This window comes from Carica papaya, chromosome 9 (assembly GCF_054855325.1).
Source record: "Carica papaya isolate Zhongbai chromosome 9, ASM5485532v1, whole genome shotgun sequence".
Classification (NCBI taxonomy): domain Eukaryota; kingdom Viridiplantae; phylum Streptophyta; class Magnoliopsida; order Brassicales; family Caricaceae; genus Carica; species Carica papaya.
The window spans coordinates 8,364,031-8,384,899 of NC_142317.1; the positions used below are offsets into that span (position 1 = coordinate 8,364,031).

General features: G+C 38.5%; 1 protein-coding gene across 2 annotated transcripts; it reads left to right on the forward strand.

The window, feature by feature from the left end:
* The first annotated feature begins 15,353 nt into the window (after positions 1 to 15,353).
* On the forward strand, positions 15,354 to 19,933 carry LOC110823030 (uncharacterized). 2 transcript variants are annotated; one of them, XM_088212146.1, is made up of 8 exons: positions 15,435 to 15,502; positions 15,579 to 15,754; positions 17,409 to 17,782; positions 18,106 to 18,333; positions 18,444 to 18,798; positions 18,908 to 19,035; positions 19,175 to 19,310; positions 19,484 to 19,933. In XM_088212146.1, exons 3-8 carry the CDS (start codon positions 17,439 to 17,441, stop codon positions 19,721 to 19,723), a joined length of 1,431 nt encoding a protein of 476 aa, XP_088068272.1. In that variant the 5' UTR covers positions 15,435 to 15,502; positions 15,579 to 15,754; positions 17,409 to 17,438; the 3' UTR covers positions 19,724 to 19,933. The 2 variants fall into 2 exon arrangements, with proteins under 2 accessions (XP_021908987.2, XP_088068272.1); XM_022053295.2 differs by lacking the exon at positions 15,579 to 15,754 and having other exon boundaries at positions 15,354 to 15,502.
* Positions 19,934 to 20,869: the final 936 nt, after the last annotated feature.

Consider the following 20,869-nt stretch of genomic DNA (forward strand, 5'->3'; position numbering starts at 1 on the left):
TCCCCTGGAGCCTAAGGGAGAGCCTGGATCGCCGGCCTGTGCCTCTTATTTGGTTGGACAGACGCAGTAGGTGCTGGTCTGCGGGGTGGAGCTGAGGGTTTGTGACTCCCTGATGACTGGGAAAGGGTGTTGAAACTCCTTTCCATGATCTGCACCTTTTCCAGAACAACTGAATATGTCTTGAGCTCTAGCACCAACAAGTGCCGCTTGATCTCTGGGCGGAGGCCCCACTAGAACCTCTTGGCCTTTCTGCCATCATCCATCAATGTCTCAGGGGAGTATCGGCCCAGCCCTAGGAACTTATGAGCATATTCCGACACTGTCATGTTTCCCTGGACTAGTTGAACAAACTCTGTCTCCTTTAAATGTCGGATGTGCTCGGGGAGGTACTCAGCATGAAAGGCTGCTAGGAACTGCTCCCAAGTGACATGCGTAGGCAGGGTGGTCAGCTTGAGCTCCCATCAACGATCTGCTTCCCCCACTAGCATGTAGGAAGCAAGAGTAACCCTCTGCTTAGGAACCACTCCTAAGGTCTTGAAAGCCTTCTCTGTCTCTGCCAATCAGTACTGGGCATCTTTGAAAGAGGAGTCCCCTGCAAAAATGGAAGAGTTTAGTCTCCTGTACCTCTCTACATAGCCCGGGTCAATCAGGGAAGAAGCTGGGTCCCATGGGAGAGGAACTGGGCCGGGCTGAGGATAGACTGGGGGGCCTTGTGGTGGCACCTGCTGATATAGTGGGGGCACCAGATTATACTGTGGCAGTGCCGGGCTATACTGTGGCTGAGGCACCGGATTGTACTGCGGCAGTGGTGCCGGGTGGTACTGTGGAGGAGCAGGCTCTTGTCGAGGTGGCTCGGGATCCGCTCGCTGCAAAGGTGGCTCAAACTGTGGTAGTGGGGGAGGGTCGGGTAATTCCCTTCTCTCCTCTCGACCTTGCTGAGTAGCAATGATCCTTTCGAGCATCTCAAATATTCTGTCAACATCTTCTCGAAGTGAATCATCCCGGGCTGCTCGGTTTAGTGGGGGTCTCCCTCTCCTCATTTCTTTGCACCTGCATTTCACAAGGAAGGGTTGAATAATAATTCTCAGTTAGGTATTCCTCTAAGTATTATTGTGTAAGGGACGGGTCCGAGGAACGCGGCTTTGATACCAACTGTAACGGCCCCGGATATTAAAAGAAAATGTATATATTTATTCTAAGTGCGGAAGTGAAATAAAATAGATTATGATTAACATCCCTTACACAATAACCAAAACGAATTAAATGTATGAAAGAATAAACTAACTTAAAGAAAATACTATGAATGAATGCTATAAAGAAAACTAATAAATTGCAGAACGGGCTTGGGCACCAAGTTCTCCTGATATGAAATGGTTAAGTAAGGAATGAGCTACACTAACCCAGTAAAGACGTCACACTATCTCACTGTCACAGAAGTAAAGGTTGGTAGAAAACAAAAACGACCAATGGAGCATAATTTATAACAAACTCATTTATCAATAATAAAAACTTTTACTGTCCACTTACCTCAGTGAGATTCATGAAAACAACTTATGAGAAACAGTAACATCATAAATTTCATAAGATCATGCACACTTTGTAACATAACACATATCATACTTTTGTATTTCAATCATCAGGCAATAATTTTTCTCTTTTATCAGCCTACTAGTATCCATGGGGATCCATAGGGGGTCCCCGCTACACGTGAACCATTCACATTAATAACTTAATTCCAGGGCCGTCCCCATACCCCGTCCGGTATGGGCGCCAAAACCATAAACTTCAATACCCCGTCCGGTATGAGGGTGAAACGGTCCGTCCCCATACCCCGTCCGATATGGGCGCCAAAACACATAAAATCTCCATACCCCGTCTGATATGAGAGACCACGTTCCCAGTAGGGTTCCCTATGGACCCGGTTCGTCCACCATCTCCCAAGATATCTAGTTAGATTGTCGACATTATCCATTTATCAATTCACATACATTTTTCTATTTTTCTTAATCTCAATTATCTAATCAAACATAAATATGTAAACCAGCAATGGACACCAAACAAGGCAACACAACATCAGGTTCACAATAATTCAAAACATAATAAATGAAACCATGATTCATGCATACGAAACCATAGAATAAACACATCAGGCACCATACTACATTCAAAACTGTAAAATAAATCAAACAATACCTGACCGAAAATATATCAGATTCGCGCTCCATTAACAACCTTAAACAATTATACATATCTATTAATTCATAAAATACCGTTTTATCATTTATTAGGCTTTAATACCGTGATAGGAAATAAGGTGAGAGATCCTTACTTGTTTCGGAGTCTGAAATCGGGTTCTCACTGCGCCTACGGGCAGTCCCTAGATTCCTTGAATTTTTTCCCTAGAAACTGAAACACACTTCCGGTACCTGCACATGTCCCCAAAAAACTCCAAATCAGACCCAGGGTCCTTTCGGCCAATTTCGAAATTCTGGCACGGCGGCTCTGTCGTGCTCCTTCGTCGATCCGCCTCGGGTTGGCCGTTTCCAGCCGTTTTCGGCCGAATTTGACCAAACTTGCATTGGTTCCTGTGATAAAACACCCCTAGGGCCCTCGGCGGGCCAAAAAATTCAAGAAAACCGAGACTTACTGGCTGCAAAACTCTCGGGTACGACGGCTCCTCCGGCGCGAGTTGCAATTTGGTGTTTTACTCCGGTCAACCTGTAGAGAAAAGGACAGTGATCACAGTGGTATAAAAATTACATCGACCGGGAACCGGGAAGCGCCTCATCGGAGGCAAAAATTGAGGAAACCCACGGCGGCGCCGCAGGACTTCGGCGGTATTTTTTGGCCAATCGGCTGGTGGTTTGGCTCCGATTTGGCCACAGGGAGGTTCAGTATCGAAAAACGAGCCAATGGGAGAAATTTTACCTCGTTTGGCGGCCGAAAAATTCTCCGGTGTGACGGCAAGTGGCGGCGGCCGGTTACTCCGGTGGCTAGGTCGTCTTCTCCGGCGAGGGTTCTGGCAGCTAAGGTTTGGGGTTGGGTGTGGATGCGATTATTTATAACATTCTCCTTTTAATATGTGCCATCAATCATGATTAAATCTGGACCGTCCATCGCGATGCGATCTGAGCCGTCTGTGCGTGATCAAATTTGGACCATCCGCACGCGTGAGATCTGGGTCGTCCATGCGCGCTTTTGATCTGGGCCGTCCGTGCTCGCGGGAACGGATCTGGGCCGTCCGATCGTGCGCACGCGGATCGCCCACGTGTCTCCGTCCCGCGTGGCTTCCCGCGTCAGCGTCCCTGCCACGCGACGTGTCCTGGTTGGCCGGGGCTGCTGACGTGGCACTATTTTTCTAAATTATATTTTGACCCCCGATTTTCAATTTTCTTTTCAAAAATACTCCATGAATCCAAATTTTCACCATTTTTTTTCTCAAAATCAATTTCAATTAAATCTCAAAAATAATTTTACCCCATTTTACTATTATTATTATTTTTATTCTATTAAATTAAATTAAAATCTTATAAATTAATTATTAAAATAAAATAAAATAAACAAAATTCCAAATTAAATTAAAATAAAATAAAAATAAAAATAAAATAATAAAAGAAAATTTTTTTTGGGTGTTACACAGCATATTGCCTTTTGTTTATTTCTTTAATTTTTGTTTGTTCTTTTAGAAGAGTCATTCCCATAACCCTATTGGATATTCTAAATTATTGTGTAATGAATGTAAATCCTAAACCTAATTATTTTGCTTCTGTACTTAATTTATGACTTTATTTCCTTTTAAATTCTGGGCCTTTATAGTTGGTATCAGAGCTGCGTTCCTCGAAACTATTCCTTACATAAAGACCTAAGACAATACCAAAAAAATGAATGATCACTCAACAAATAGATGAGGAGAGGAAGACCCCCACTAAACCGAGCAACCTAGGAAGGTTCTCTTCGAGAGAATGTTGACCGACTATTTCAAATGCTAGAAAGACTCATCGCTACCTAGTAGGTCCGAGAGGAAATGAGGGAGCTACCTAACCCTCCTCCGCTGCCATAGTTTGAGCTGCCCCTGCAGCAGGAGGATACTGAGCTACCTCGGTACAATCCTGCTCCTCTACAATACCATCCAGCACCACCACAGTATAGTTCAGTGCTCCAACCACATCACCCGACACCACCACAGTATAATATGGTGCCTCCACTATATCATTCAGTACCACTATAAGGCCATCCGGTCTCTCCCCAACACAATCCAATCCCTCTTCCACAGGACCCAGTTCCACCCATGCTGGACTCAGACTACATTGAAAGGTACAAAAAACTAAACTCATCAACTTTTGCAGGGGTATTCTCTTTTGAAGTGACTGAGTACTAGTTAGCTGAGACAGAGAAAGTTTTCATGACTCTTGGGGTGGTTCCTAAAAAGAGAGTTATACTTGCCACCTACATGCTGGTGGAAGAGGCAGGTCGCTGGTGGCAACTCAAGCAGGCCATCCAACTCGTTCCAGTCACTTGGGAATAGTTCCTAGTGGTCTTTAATGTAGAGTACCTCCTAGAGCATCTCCGACATTTGAAGAAAATAGAGTTTGCACACCTGGTCTAAGCTGATATGACTGTGTTAGAGTATATCCGAAAGTTCCTAGAGTTGGACCGGTATTTTCCTGAGAGCATGATGGATGAAGGCATAAAGGTAAAAAAGTTCGAGTGGGGCCTCTGTCATGAGATTAGACAGCAGCTGTATGTGTTTGAGCTCAGTATTTTCTCAACCGTTCTAACAAATACACAACTAGTGAAGATGAACTTTTGCATTTTTTTTCTAGCAATAGGGAACCTTAGGCTCCTCGGTTTTACACCGCAGACTAGCACCTACTTCACCTGTTCAATAGAACAAGAGATATAGGCTATTGACTTAGGCTCCTCCTTAAATTCCAACAACAGGACACGGTAGGACTTGCCAGCACAGTGGTAAGGATCATGGGGACTGATCCTGCTATCACCTTAATAATACTTACCGTATATGTAGGAGTGTCCAACATTACGCGAGAGAGTGCTCAAGGAATCAGAACCAGACCAAACCTCCTATCCAGAGTAGAGCTTACAACCTCACTCAGCAAGATGCAGAAACCAATCTAAATGTGATTCAGGATACGTATACTATCTGTAATCATCTTGCACATGTTTTGATTGATACTGGTACCTCACATTCATTCGTCTCACATACTTTTACACCAAACTTAAATGTATTACATGAAAAATTTGATTATGTATTGTTTGTGTCTACTCATGGGAGTAGGACACTACTAGGGAATGTTATATACAGAGCTCGTATCATAGATATAGCATATAGAAAATTAAATATGGATTTAATAGAAATTGACACAGGGGACTTTGATGTAATCCTAGGAATGAATTAACTAGCGGCGTATCACGCCACCATAGATAATTTTTATAAGAAACTTGTATTCAACCCATTAATGAAGAGTCATTTACAAATTAATAAAATTCTTGAAACATTGTTCCCTCATAGTAATTTTTCTATTACCAAGTGCTTTAACTCGGATGTTTTCTTTAACTAGGCAAGCCAAATAAAGAAATTTATATTCGATAGATTCTGGTAGTCCGAGACTTCTCGGATGTGTTTTCTAATGAACTACCCGAACTGCCAGTGGATAGAGAAGTTGAATTCACTATAGATCTTTAGCCAGGCACCCAGCCTATCTCAGTTACCATTTACTGCATGAGTCATGTTGAGATGGAAGAGTTGAAGAAACAAATCAACAAATTGCAGGATAATGGATTCATCTAACATAGTGTGTTCCCTTTGGGTGCTGGAATCACATTTGCAAAGAAGGGGGATGGAACGTTAAGGTTATATATTGACTGCAAGGGATTGAACATGGTCACGATCAAGAACAAGTACTCCCTCCCCAGGATCGATGGCCTTTTTGATCAGTTGCAAGGTGCCTAAGTCTTCTCCAAAATAGACCTGCGTTCAGGTTACCATCAGGTAAAGATCAACTCAGAAGATATTTTCAAAACAGCTTTTCGAACCAGGCATGGACACTATAAGTTCCTAGTCATGCCATTTGAACTAACCAATGCACTAGTCATTTTCATGGATTTAATGAATAGGATTTTCAGACAATTCTTAGATAAGTTTATTATTGTATTTATCGATGATATTCTGGTATATTCAAAAAGTAGAGAGGAACATGCTCACTATCTGACTCAGGTTTTGCAGGTTTTTAGAAAAAAAGAAGTTGTATAAAAAGTTGAGTAAGTGTGGGTTCTGCATCGAGCAAACTACCTTAATATAGCACATTATATCAAGGGATGGAATGTCACTAAATCCCGAAAAAGTTGAGGCAGTGTTTGGTTGGGAGAAATTAACATCGGTCATGGATTCGTAGCTTTCTACAGATGTTAGGTTATTATTGTAAGTTTGTGCAAGAATTTTCTAGCCTAACTGCTCCTTTGACCCGACTTACAAAGAAGAACGTCAAGTTTGAGTAGAACGAGAACTGTGAAATAAGCTTGTCAGAACTAAAGAAGTGGTTGACTACTACACCTGTGTTGGCCTTGTCGAGTGGGACAGGTAGATACACAGTTTATAGTGATGCCTCTTACCTGAGGCTGGGCTGTGTTCTGATGTAGTATGAGAAGGTTATAGCCTATGGGTCCAGGTAGTTGAAGAGTCATGAGAAAAACTATCTCATCCATGACTTAGTACTTGCCGCGATTATCCATGCCTTTAAGACTTTGCGCCATTACTTGTATGGGGAGAATTTTAAAATCTATACCAACTATAAGAACTTGAAACACATATTCACTAAAAAGGATCTCAACATGTGTCAGAGACGATTGATAGAACTCTTTAAGGACTACGATTGCAACATTTTATATCACCCGGACAAGGGCAACATGGAGCCGACACACTCAGTAGAAAAAGTACAAGTATGTTAGCTCACCTAATGATCTCAGAATGCAGGGTAATAGGGGTCGCACAAAAGGTCGACTTCAATATCTGAAGAGAGTTACATGTTTGGCATACCTGACTATTTAACCTGAGTTAATCTAGAGAATAAAAGAAGCCCAATATGCGAATTCCACCTTAACAACCCTCAGAAAAGATGCAGAATAGGGAGTAACTTCAGAGTTTTAAGTCTCTGTCAATGAGTTGCTCAGATTTCAAGACAGGGTGTATTTTTCATGTGACAGTGAGCTGAAAAGGAACATCATAACATAGGCTCATAGCTCAAAGTTTGTCATGCATCCCTGAAGCACTAAGATGTATTAAAGTATATGATCCCAGTTTTAGTAGAACGGGATGAAAAGAGAGGTAGACGACTTTATTTACAAGTCAAGATAGAGCATCAACGTCTAAGCGAACTACTTCAATAAGTACCGATTTCGGAGTGAAAGTGAGAACACATCACAAAAGATTTCGTGACAAGATTCCCTAGGGCATGCTCGAAACATGATGCTATTTGGGTAATTGTTGACCGGCTTACTAAGTCCTCTCACTTTCTGGCCATCAAGATGCCCGACCCATTGAACAAGCTAGTAAGAATGTATATCCGGAAAATAATTAGGTTATATAGAGTGACAGTGACAGTAGTATCCGACAGGGACCCCAGGTTCACTTATTGGTTCTAGTCTAGGTTTTAGCAAGCCATAGGAATGAAACTGTCTCTTAGTATTGCATTCCACCATCAGACCAATGGACAATAAAAAAGGATGATCCGCACACTGGAGGATATGCTCTGAGCTTGTGTTCTTGACTTCCGGGGCCATTGGGAAGATCATTTACCCTTAATAGAGTTCGCTTACAATAATATCTACTAAGCCAGTATCGACATGACTCCGTACATGGCGTTATATGACCGCTCATGTAGATCATCGATCTGTTAGGAAGAGGTAGATGATAGAAAATTGTTTAGCCCAGATTTTGTGGAGGAGACTACAGCCAAAATAGTTAAGATCATCAAGAACATCTAGACGGCTCAGAGCAAGCCGAAGAGCTATACAAATACTCGGAAGAGGGATTTAAAATTTGAGAAAAGTGATCGAGTGTTCCTTAAGGTCACATCTTTCAAGAGAATTAGTAGGTTTAATAAGAAAGAGAAACTAAATCCCAAGTTTATTGGGCCATTTGAGCTCTTAAACATAATTGGTACCACTGCCTACAGACTGACACTACTTCCAGAATTACCTATAGTGCATAATGTGTTTCATGTGTCCATGCTACGCAAGTACAACTCGGATCCCTTTTACATCTTAGCCCACGAGCTCCTTTCACTCTAGGAGGATCTATCCTATGAGGAGGTATCGGTGGATATTATGGATCGAAAGATCAGAGTACTTCGCAACCGAGAAATTTTCTTTGTTAAGGTCCTATGGCAGAATCACACACAGATAGAGGCCACATGGAAGCTAAAATTAGACTTCAGAGCCCAGTATCCCCAACTGTTTGATTGATTGAGAGAGAGACAAATTTGAGGGATTAAATTTTTTTAAGGGGGAGAGAGTTGTAATACCCGGGCCTGAAATTTGGTTCGGGATTAATTTTAACATCAAAAAATATATTAAAGCCTACTTTTGAAATTTATAAATTTTGATTTAATATGAAATTATAGAAAAAATAGGTTGATGATGAAATTGAACATAATTTTAGGAAAAAACGGGTGACAATTTGGGTTCGGATGGTATTTTTGAAAGAAAAATAAAAAATTGGACGTCAGAATGCAATTAAAGAAAATTACACCACGTAGAACCACCCAGTCAGTAGCCTCGATGAACCGAAGCACGCTGTGTGGTAAGACATGCTGACTCGATGCCACGCAGGGACGGTCCAGATCTGTTCTCTCCTCAAGCACGATCGGACGGTCGTGGTTAATGTGATGAACGGTTCATATTCATTCTCTATTTAAATGCGATCGGATGGTCGCAATCAAATCGCAATGAACAGTACAGATTCATTTCTTTATTAAACGCGATCGGATGATCGAAATCAAATACGATGAATGGCCTAGATTAACGCAGGACAGGTATCAAAATTTTGCATCACACCGAACCCAAACCTAGCCGCTAGTCTCTCGCCAGAGAAGGGAGTCGACCGCTACCTGCTGTTGTGCCGGAGCCACCTCTGATTGTCAAAAGAGGTAAAAATTCTTCCATCCACTTGAAATTTTATTCTGAGCACCCCTATGGCTTAATCAGAGCAAAATGAACGACAGATGAGTCGAAAATCACGAGCAAAGCTTGACGGCACTGCCGTGGGCAAAACCCGCAACCGCTTTCGATGAGCCCCTTTCTATTTCCCATTTCATGCGATTTTTCTATAATTGTGTTCACCATTCTATTTTCAACAGGTTGACTGAAGAAAAATGCCCAGTCGCGTATGTGAGCCAGCGAAGCCACCGTCTCATAAAATCCCACCACCGATAGATTTCTATTTTTTGATTTCTTTTTACCGATCGAGGCCTCCTAACGTGTTTTCTCACAAGAATGGGTATAAAATCGGACGAAAATGGCCAAGCCGAGGCAAATTGCTGCCACAGGCGGCGGTGGCATTGCTGGAGCACAGCTGTAACGGCCCCGAAAATTCAAAATGAAATGTATATTAAAAATATTAAATGCGGAAGCAAAGTCAAAAATTTGATTAACATCCCTTACACTAAAACCAAAAACGTGCTCACAAAATATAAAAGATCAAACTACCTAAAGGAGAAACTTGAAAATAAAAGCTACGAATATGACTACGGAGTCCTTAGGCGTCCCCTTCGTCGTCCTCCTACGGAACCGGCTAGGGAACGATGTCCTCTTGATATGAAATGATTAAATAAGGAATGAACTACACTAGCCTAGTAAAGACATCACGATATCTCACTGTCACGGAGGTAAAGGTAGGTAGAAAATACAAAAAGACCAATGGAGCATAATTTACAAAAAATCCTTTTATCAATAATAAAACCTTTACCATTCACTTACCTCGATAGAATCCATAAAACAGTGTACGAAAGCAATAACATCATCATCATCATGAAATCATATATAAACTGTATAACATAATACTTATCAAGCCTTTCGTAATTCAATCGTTACATAACATATTTTTCCTCTTTTACCAGCCCACTAGTATCCATGGGGATCCATAGGGGTCCCGTTACCCGTTAACCCTTAACACTTGAAATCATATTCCAGGGCTGTCCCCATACCCCGTCCGGTATGGGTGCCAAAACTATAAACCTCATTACCCCGTCCGGTATGAGGGTGAAACGGGCCGTCCCTATACCCCGTCCGGTATGGGCGCCAAAACTATAAACCTCATTACCCCGTCCGGTATGACCACACTTGCATCGATCCTTGCGATTAAACAACTCTAGGGCCCTCGGGGGGCCAAAAAAATTACAGAAAACCGAAGCTTACCGGCGGCGGTGCTCTCGGGTGCGGCGGCTCTCCGGTGAAGTTCGTGTTTTGGTGATTCGGCTCCGATCAACCTGTAGAGAAAAGAATGGTGATCACGGTGATATAAAAATTGCATTAAACGGAGGCCGGGAAGGGCCTCATCGGAGGCAAAAATCGAGGAGGGGCGCGGCGGTGCCGCTGGGCTTCGGCCGTGTTTTTCGGCCGTTTGGCCGGCATTTTGGCTCCAATTTGGCCACAGGGGAAATCAACGTGGAAAAATGAGTCGGGGGTATGAAATTTACCTCGATCGGCGGTCGGAAATCCCTCCGGTGCGGCGGCGGGTGGCGGCGGCCGGCTTCTGGTTCGTCTTCTCCGGTGAGGGCAGGCGGCTAGGGTTTGTGGTCTGGTGTGGGGGTCTTATTTATACCCTTTTGTCTTTTGATCTCAGCCGTCCATTTTGATTTAATCTGGGCCGTCCGTTTTTGATTGAATCTGGGCCGTCCGTGCAATTGCATCTGGGCTGTCCGATTGCACGTTCGATCTGGGCCGTCCGATCGCGCATACGCGGATCGCCAACGTGGCCCGTCCCGGATCGACGTGGTCTTGCCACGTGACAGGTTCCGGTTGGCTGGGACTGCTGACTGGGTCTGCTGACGTGGCTGCTGACGTGGCCCCCCCTCCTTTTTTTTTTCTTCAATTTCCCGGGCGCTACAACAGCGGTGCTGCCGTGCCGGAATTCTGAAATTAGCTAAAAAAAGTTTTTAACAATCATTTTGGATTTTTGGAAGTATTTTTAGGTATGTGAAACGTGTTTTAATATTCGTAGTAAAATTCAGGAAACTTGGGGACCGCTAGTAGGCATTGTAAAAAGTTCAGTGTTTTGGACACCAATTCGGGTAAGAATTACTCACCTTATTCTCTGTTATGAAATTAAAACTTAATAATCAATAATATAGTATTTTGTGTAAATTAGAAATTTTTTAGAATAATTATAGGTTACTAATTGGGCCGAAATCAGTTATTTATTTATTTATTTTTTTAACTAATTGTTGAATTTACAGCTTTTGATGATATACTGAAATAGTTAATTGATTCAATTATGTTTCTTTGATATATATATTATCTGTCTTGCGTGATTTATGGTTGATTTGTAAAATTAAAAATTAATATATAAACGGAAAATTGTTTGGTCATGTGAATTAATGAATGATAGCCTTACTGGATATCTTGGAAGATGGTAGACGGACCGGGTACATTGAAAACTCTACCGTGAACGTAGCTTTATACTGGACGAGTTATTGAGGAATGATATTTTTGGCACTCATACCAGATGGGGTATGGGGATGGCCCGATTCACCCTCATACCAGACGAGGTATTGAGGGATAATATTTTTAGTGCTCATATCGAACAGGGTATGGGGACAACTAGTTAGTTGATAATGTTGGATATTAGTTCACGCGTAGTGGGACATCCTTATGAGCCCCTAGGGATACCAGTAGGCAAATAAAAAGGGAAAGTAGTTGTTACTGCTCACATAAATATGAGACTAGAATGTTATTTGAGTTATTACCTCTATAGCTCGATTTTGGAAATCTCGCAATGGTAAATATATGTAATAAATGGTTTTCCGTATGATAAATGAATTTACTTAAATCAAGAGCTCTATTGGTTATTTTTATTATTTTTACCAACCTTCAGTTTTTGTATTGGTGAGTAGTGTGATATTCTTACTAAGCTAGTGTAGTTCACCCTTTCGTTAACTATTTCAGATTAAGAAGATCAAGACCTAGATCCTGATCAACGAGAGAGTTTAAATAGTTGACCACTCGGATTCCTTTCAAAAGCTAGTGAAGGTCGTCCTAGAATGCTCAACATATTGCTTTTTGTTTATTTCTTTGATTTTTTTTTGTTCTTTTAGAATAGTCATTCACATAGCCCTATTGAGTATTCTAAATTATTGTGTAAGTAATGTAAACCCTAAACTTAATTATTTCGTTTCTGCACTTAATTTTTTTTTTAAGTTCCGAGCTTTGCAAAATCCAATCCTTCTTCCACGGGATCCAGTTCCACCCATGATGGACCCAAACTATATTGAGAGGTACAAAAGACTAAACCTATCTACTTTTACAGGGGTATCATCATTTGAAGAGGCTGAGTTCTGGTTAGCTGAGATAGAGAAGGTTTTAATAACTCTTGGGGTGGTTCCTGATCAAAGAGTTATACTCGCCACCTGCACGCTGGTGTGAGAGGCAGGTCACTGGTGGTAACTCAAGCAGACCACCCAGCTTGTTCCAATCACTTGGGAATAGTTCCTGATGGCCTTCAATCAGAGTACCTCCCAGAGTATCTCTGAAATATGAAGAAAATGGAGTTTGCACACTTGGTTCAAAGTGATATAACTGTGTCAGAGTATGTCCGAAAGTTCCTAAAGTTGTGCCGGTATTTCCTTGATAGCATGATGATGGATGGAGTTTACGCATCTCAATTATCATATTCTATTTTGATTTATAACTAATCCCCAATATGTAAATATCCAATCAAACTCATACAACTTTCATTTCCAACCATTGAAATTTTAACACGTACATCAAAAAATAATGTCAGAATGCATAACCCATAATTGAATACACACCGAAGGATAATTACTCATCAATAGGATAAAACGAAAATAATATAAATGAACCACCATAACATACAAAACAAATAAGATAAAAACGATTGACATAAATTCAAATAATATAGAATGTAATAAAATAAAATGATATAAATGAAATAAAGTAATTAATAAAAAATAAAATAACAATTAAAATAGATAAAATAATTAAACATGATAAAATAATAGAATCATATAAAATAAAATAAAATAATTAAAAATGAAGCTTGAACACCAACCACGACAAATACATATTCACATACTAGCACTCACATGCACCCCTTTCACACAAATAGCCATGAATGACCTTTCTCAAATGTCAACCCGTAATGATGTATAAAACCATAACGATATAATAGATGTCAAATAACTAAAACAAACATACATAATTAATTATATACCAAGAATGCACGAAATTAATTTAAAACATTACCATCAGCACTTTACATGAGATCTAATCTAAAACTACAATCAATCTAGGTGATTTAACGTCAAACTTCAATCAAACGATTACAGAGGGGGTTCAAGTATCCTTATCGAAGTCAGAAGCCCATCGTGTCGCCCCAAGCAACTACCGGTCACAGTGTACGCACCTCTTCTTCTCGGATTGATGTTTTCCTACCTAATATGTAGTGAGGTAATTAAAAATGGTCAAAAAAAAGGGAAAATAGAGAAAATAGAAGAAAATCGTGCTTACTAAAGCTGATTTAAATTTTTGGTATGGCGACGCTGCTATTGCTCTGCCATCTGTAACTCTCTTAGGCATCCCCTGCTTCTTTTCCAGCGTCCTCCTGTCGGCTAGGGTTTTTGGAGTTGATGGAAAAGGAGTTTAAATACTCCTGCCCATAATATCCCAACAGTCCGATTAGGTTGACATTGCACGTGAAGGTCCGTTCGATCACATGCACGAAAATTGCCAGCATGTGATCCTGCACCAAACTCCTGCTAGCGTAGCCACCACACAACATGATCCAATTGGTCGAGTTGCCACGTGGGTTATCCTACGTGCCTTGTTTTTTTGAAATTGCAGAGTGACCTTTAGTCGCTTAAAATCCTTTTAAATTTGTCATTTTTAATTCGAAAAAGGCCCTAACTTTGAAATTTATTTTCAATGAAGTCATAATTTAATAATTTTATTTATATTTGCATTTCTTGATGAATTTTGTGATTTTTAATTTAATTAATTCAAACATTTTTTTTAAAAGGATTTCTATCTTAATTAATAAAATTTACTTATTTTTAAAATTTAAGTTATTTTAGGTACTCTTATATTTTAATAATTAAATTATAATAAAACTTCCAGTGACATATAATAAATAAGGATACTCCTAGTATAATTTGATCAAATATTATGTTTTAATTGATGCCACTCAATCACATGTGCTACTTCTCCTACCTTGAAAAGTTATTATTAAAGAATAAATTGCATAAAGTAAATTTTCACATATTATTTAAATTTAAAATAAAATTAGAGTAACATAACAATGATACATCAATTATTTAGTAAAATTTTTATTGAACATTTAATTAAAAATGAAAAGTAATGAAATTTATTTAAGGTTAATTGAAATTCTATTATATAAAATTAATAATAATTAAAAAAAATTAAGTTGTAACGTCCCATACTCCAGTTGAAATCATGAACATTAAACCATTCAATTCCTAAATAATTTCAATTAGAATACAGTAAATTAAATTCTCATATATTTTTCATACCTTACAATAATAACAAACACTGATAAGGTCGATTATTTACATGATGTAATGATCCGATGCACTATTAAGTAAAAATTTCACTTAAGTGTTTACTTTAATATTTATTTATGGATTAAGGAGTATTTTTGAAGTTTTTGATAAGTTAGGAAATTATAAAAAATTGAAGAAAATTAAAGAAAACCTAAAACAATGAAGTTTGATCTAGTTGAAACAAAAATTTTAAGGGTGTTTCCGTAAATAATTTAGGACCCAAATGAAAGAAATTTGGGCGTCTAGGGGTCAAATTGCCAATTTTGAATGTGGGCCACATCAGCAAGCTGGCTTGGCTCGGAGAAGAACGCGTGCCAGCCACGCATGCGGAAGAAATTATACAGATCGGACGGTTGTCGTTTCAGATGTCGATCGCACAGTCCCTGTTGAACCAACATCCAACGGTCGAGATCTTAAATCATGACGATCTAACGGGTATAAATTGAACGGTCTCGATCTCACCAGAGAAAGGATCTAACGGCCCAGAGTTCGTCTGAATGGGAAAAGCCGAAAATGCCTTTAGTGGAGGGCAATCGGATGGTTCCCCATGCAAGACAGAAGCCAGGGTCGGACGGTTGAGAATTTTTATGGGTGAGTATTTTCCCCTGTCAAATCAAACCCTATCTGGAAGACTAAAGAGAGAGGAAGAGAGAGAGTCAGAGGAGACGCCGTGCCGGAGGAAGCCGACGCCGGTAAACCGTTTCTCCTCCTTTCCCTGTCTTTTTTTCTACTTTAATTTTATAAATATCTGAAATGTATCATGTGTAGAGCGTAAACCGAGTGAAGGAAACCCAATCAGGTGACCGGAAAACCATGAGGCTCCGGCCGTTTTTTCTGTCCGCTTTTGGATAAGCATGTAGGATATCTGCTATTCTGGAATCCCTCTATTGAAATCCCTAACAAAAACCTAATCAGTGATTTATTTATTGAGAAGTTTTAGGCAGGTACTACCAGACGGAATCCGAAAAACGTGTTCTCTTTTACTGTTTTTGCCTTTCCAATTTTCTGGATGCATTTTCTTGATTTTACTGAAATGGTTTTCGCATGGCTAATTACTGTGATGAATGGAAACGGAAAGACGAAGGTGAGGGAACGTAGGAGAAGGATTTCCGACTCTGTTAATCAATACGCTCATATTCATTTTGCATGTTTGTGTAGGTGCATACAATTCATGGGCATATAATTCGAAGACTGAGTATATTTGTGCAATTGCATGTGTGTAAATATGTATATATTGTAAATGTTGAGTATAGTTAAATAAGTATCTGTGTGTATATATATGTGAGCATATAGGTCTATGTGTGTATATGTGTGCGTCTGATATATATACTTGTATAATGAATCTGTCTGCGCATGTGATAATATGGTAATGTATGAACCTTGTTTGCGTGTGCCTGCATTTGTGTATATGTCACATTAATACGAAGGAAAAATGTGTGTGTGTATATGTGACTGTATATATATATATATATATATATATACACACATATAAGTAATATGCATGCTGTGTAAATCTGTAAAAATAAGTAGTTTGTGTGTATATGTAATCGTAAATATATAAATGAGTAATATGCGTGCTGTGTGAATCTGTATAAATATAATGTACAAATGTGTGTATATATAAAAATATAAGTATACATGTAAAGCTGCGTATATGTGTATGTGCAAAAATATAAGTTTTATATGTTAAACTGTGTATGTGTATGCGTATGTGAGTATATATGGTTATAGAGTTCCGTAAATATGTACTTATATAAGTATATGTTGTGCATGTATATATGTGTACTGTGCTTGGGTACGCTTGTGAGAATATATATATATATATATATGTAATAGTCTGTGTAAATATATACATGTGTTAATCTGCGCATATATACATGTGTTCTGGGTATATATATATATATATATCAGCATCTGTATACATGTGTGTAAAAGTAAGTAACAGCAGTTGAGTGGGAATTGGATGCGTATGTGTGTGTAAAGAAATCTGAATGTCTGTGTGCTCTGGAGATATATGTGTGTGTATATATATATAGGTATATATACAAGCATCTGTATGTATATGCTTAAAAGTAAATATCTAATTGTTGAGTGGGAATTGGATTTTTAAGCTTAGAGAAGAAAGGAAATTAAGTTATAATTTGAAATGCATAAATAAGAAGATATGTCAAATTAATTAAATGATTTACTAGTCAAATAAGATAAGATGTTTATAATAAAACGGACATAGATATTGGGAGTAATATAATGAAGGTAAAAAGACAAGGCTAAGGAAATTTGAAAAAGGAAATCATGAAGAAATAAATTTGAGAAATGGTTTAAAGTTGAGTGATAATTATGCTGAGTATTGTAGATTCTCTTTTCGAGGGTGAGCTCTTGATTAGTGATTTAAGTCCTTTGTGTTGATTACTGTCAGTGAATTGGATGTATAAAGGGGGTTTGATATATGTGCTTTTATGTTATATAAAATCGAACATCTGTTGTGAACTAGATGCATTTATATGAAAGCTGGATTTTTAAAGGTGGATTTAAATATTTGGGAAACATTGAAAGCTGTATCTTTTCTCTTACTTATCTTTTTGTGCATGGCTGGTGCAGTTTTATTTGGATTAGTTTGTACAACGCAAAATGGGAGGTGGATTTAGAGTGCTTCATCTTGTCAGACCGTTTCTTTCGTTTCTGCCCGAAGTTCAAAGTGCTGACAGGAAAGTTCCATTCAGAGAGAAGGTAATATACACTGTGATTTCTCTGTTCATTTTCTTGGTGTGTAGTCAGCTCCCTCTTTATGGGATACACTCCACAACTGGTGCGGATCCATTCTATTGGATGCGTGTTATTCTTGCCTCAAACCGAGGGACTGTCATGGAGCTTGGTATCACACCAATTGTGACGTCTGGACTCGTTATGCAACTCCTTGCTGGATCAAAAATTATTGAGGTTGACAATAATGTCCGTGAGGACCGTGCACTCTTGTAAGTTCCCTAATCTGCAGCTTGGTTTCCTGGCATTAGTTATTAAAGTGTACAAATTGCAGCCAATATGCATTGCTTTCTCTGCTATATTTTAATGTTATACTCCAAGGGGTTTAGCAGTTTCATTAGACTTGGGCTTTCTGATGTAGCATCACATGATGAATGCTCTAAGAATGTTCAAGATGTTTTATGGTGTGTGAATATTATTACAACGTGCTAAAATTTATCTTCTTAACATTGGAATTTTTTTTGGTAATTGTTTTGATGTGCAACATTTTTCCTCACAACTTATATCTTTGTCTTTGGCTTGGCTTTTTTCTCAGAAATGGTGCACAGAAGTTGTTAGGAATCTTGATAGCTGTTGGTGAAGCAGTTGCATATGTTCTCTCTGGGATGTATGGTAGTGTTGGCCAACTGGGAGTGGGGAATGCAATCCTTATCATTGTCCAGCTCTGCTTTGCTGGGATCATTGTTATATGTTTGGATGAACTTCTCCAAAAGGGATATGGTCTAGGATCTGGAATCTCCCTTTTCATTGCAACCAACATCTGGTGAGACTTTTTCCTGTTTGCTAGATCCATTAGTGTCTATTGTTGCACAGCCAACCACTGTTGATATTACAGATTTTGAATGCTTAAAGTGTCTTGTAATTCCCTTTCAGTGAGAACATAATTTGGAAAGCATTTAGTCCAACAACCATTAATAGTGGGCGTGGAGCTGAATTTGAAGGTGCTGTCATTGCTTTGTTCCATCTGCTGATCACTCGAACAGATAAAGTTCGTGCGCTTCGGGAGGCTTTTTACCGGCAGAATCTTCCTAACGTGACAAATCTGCTTGCCACAGTCTTGATATTCCTGATTGTTATCTACTTCCAAGGGTTCCGTGTTGTTTTGCCTGTGAGGTCAAAGAATGCTCGTGGGCAGCAGGGCTCTTACCCTATCAAGCTGTTTTACACCTCTAACATGCCCATCATTTTGCAGTCTGCTCTTGTCTCCAACCTGTACTTCATCTCTCAGGTAATGGGAAGTAGATAAATTTTGTGCACAAGTTGATGTCAACAGAGAAGAAAAAAAAAAGCTCTCTCTGGTTATAAAAGTTAGTAAATTTAATATCCTGGTTTTGTAGTTGCTATACAGGAGGTACAGTGGAAATTTCTTTGTGAATCTTTTGGGCAAGTGGAAGGAGTCTGAATATTCCGGTGGTCAGTTTATCCCTGTTGGTGGTATTGCATATTATATCACTGCACCTTCCAGGTGACTGAGAGAGAATTTTTTTTTGTTTTTTCCATAAATTATTTATGTCATATCCGGTCAGTAAATATACTAATTTTTCTCCTCTTTCTACACGCTCTGTTACTGATTCTACTCTATCATGTTGCCTGTTGTTTTGCAGCTTGGCTGATATGGCTGCCAATCCTTTCCACGCCTTGTTCTATCTTGTGTTCATGTTATCTGCATGTGCACTGTTCTCAAAAACTTGGATTGAAGTTTCTGGCTCATCTGCTAGAGATGTTGCCAAGCAGCTCAAGGTAGGTGATTTGTTGAATTGAATGTTAAGATAGATCTGATACTCTTTACAAATTCTAGCATCTAAAATCTAGTTATGGCATGTGGAATATCCATATGATGTCGTTTGTGTTGAATATTGACCTGAGTGGTGGTGTTTTTGGAAATGTAACATGATCTGTATGTGCCGTTTCAGGAACAACAAATGGTTATGCCCGGGCACAGGGAGTCAAACTTACAAAAGGAGCTTAACCGATACATACCAACAGCTGCAGCGTTTGGTGGGATGTGCATTGGTGCATTGACAGTGTTGGCGGATTTTATGGGGGCCATTGGCTCAGGGACTGGAATTCTTCTTGCAGTTACCATCATTTATCAGTACTTTGAGACATTCGAGAAGGAAAAAGCTAGCGAACTCGGTTTCTTTGGTTTCTAAACTTGACATTTTCTTTTTTTGATTTAAGGAATGGTTTTTAGTGCAGACGAGCTCCCACGCAATTTTGGTGAAACTGAGAGATGTACTGTATGTAGAGATTCCTCTTACCACCAAAGTTCGGGTAGTGTTGTTTCTAAACATTATTAGATGTTACAAATCTCACACCTTTAAAGATATATGTAAGTAGAGAATTTTAGATTCTGTGTATTACATTGAATGATTTTATGTTTGTTTTTAAATTTATATGCAATTTATTCAAAAAATTATATGAATTATTTAATAATAGAAAATGAAAGTAAAACAGATAAAAAAAATTACTTTAGTATTTTTGGATTTATATGTATCATATTCACAAAATTAAATAACTTAATTAATAATAAAAAATAAAAGTGAAAACAACTGAAAATGTTTTTTTAAGTTTTTTATTAAAACATGTAATTTTTGCTTTATTTATTTTATAAATATGTAAATTGTTTTATCTTATGAATAAACTTATATATAAATATTTATATATGAAATTCAGAAATAAAATAAAAAATATTTTTATGTATAAAAAACTTACTTTAATTTCATATAAATTATTTAAAATTTAGAGAGTTATATAAGTGATTAAAACCATCATTTTCTTCTAAAAAAATAATAGTTTTGACAAGTATTAATTAAACCATGAGACTTCTGTAATGGTGGTTGGCTAATTGTCGGCACCAATCTACACTTAGTAAATTAATTTATAAATAATTTTTTAATAATAATTTAAATTTTAAGAATGGTCCACATATTGGTTTGGTGGAGGAAAATGCCAAAATAATTACTTCCAAAAATAATAATAACAATAACGAATTATAAAATTATTTAAATTTTTATTCCACCGACAGCGGTGAAATAAGAGACAAATGCCCTTCTGGCCCACACCCTTTGCTGTCTCTGTTAAAATCTACATTCATCTCCCACGTACGTATATATATATGTGTGTGTGTGTGTGTGTTATATAAATTTCGTTCCAAAAATATCCTCAATCATAAATGGTATTTACCCATTTATCCCTCTTTTTTTTTTTTAATTTTTAAGATAATGTAAATATGCATATGCAGCTTGAAATAAAAGTTTTAACAAAGTAATATGCTGTAAAAGGAAAATTATGATCCA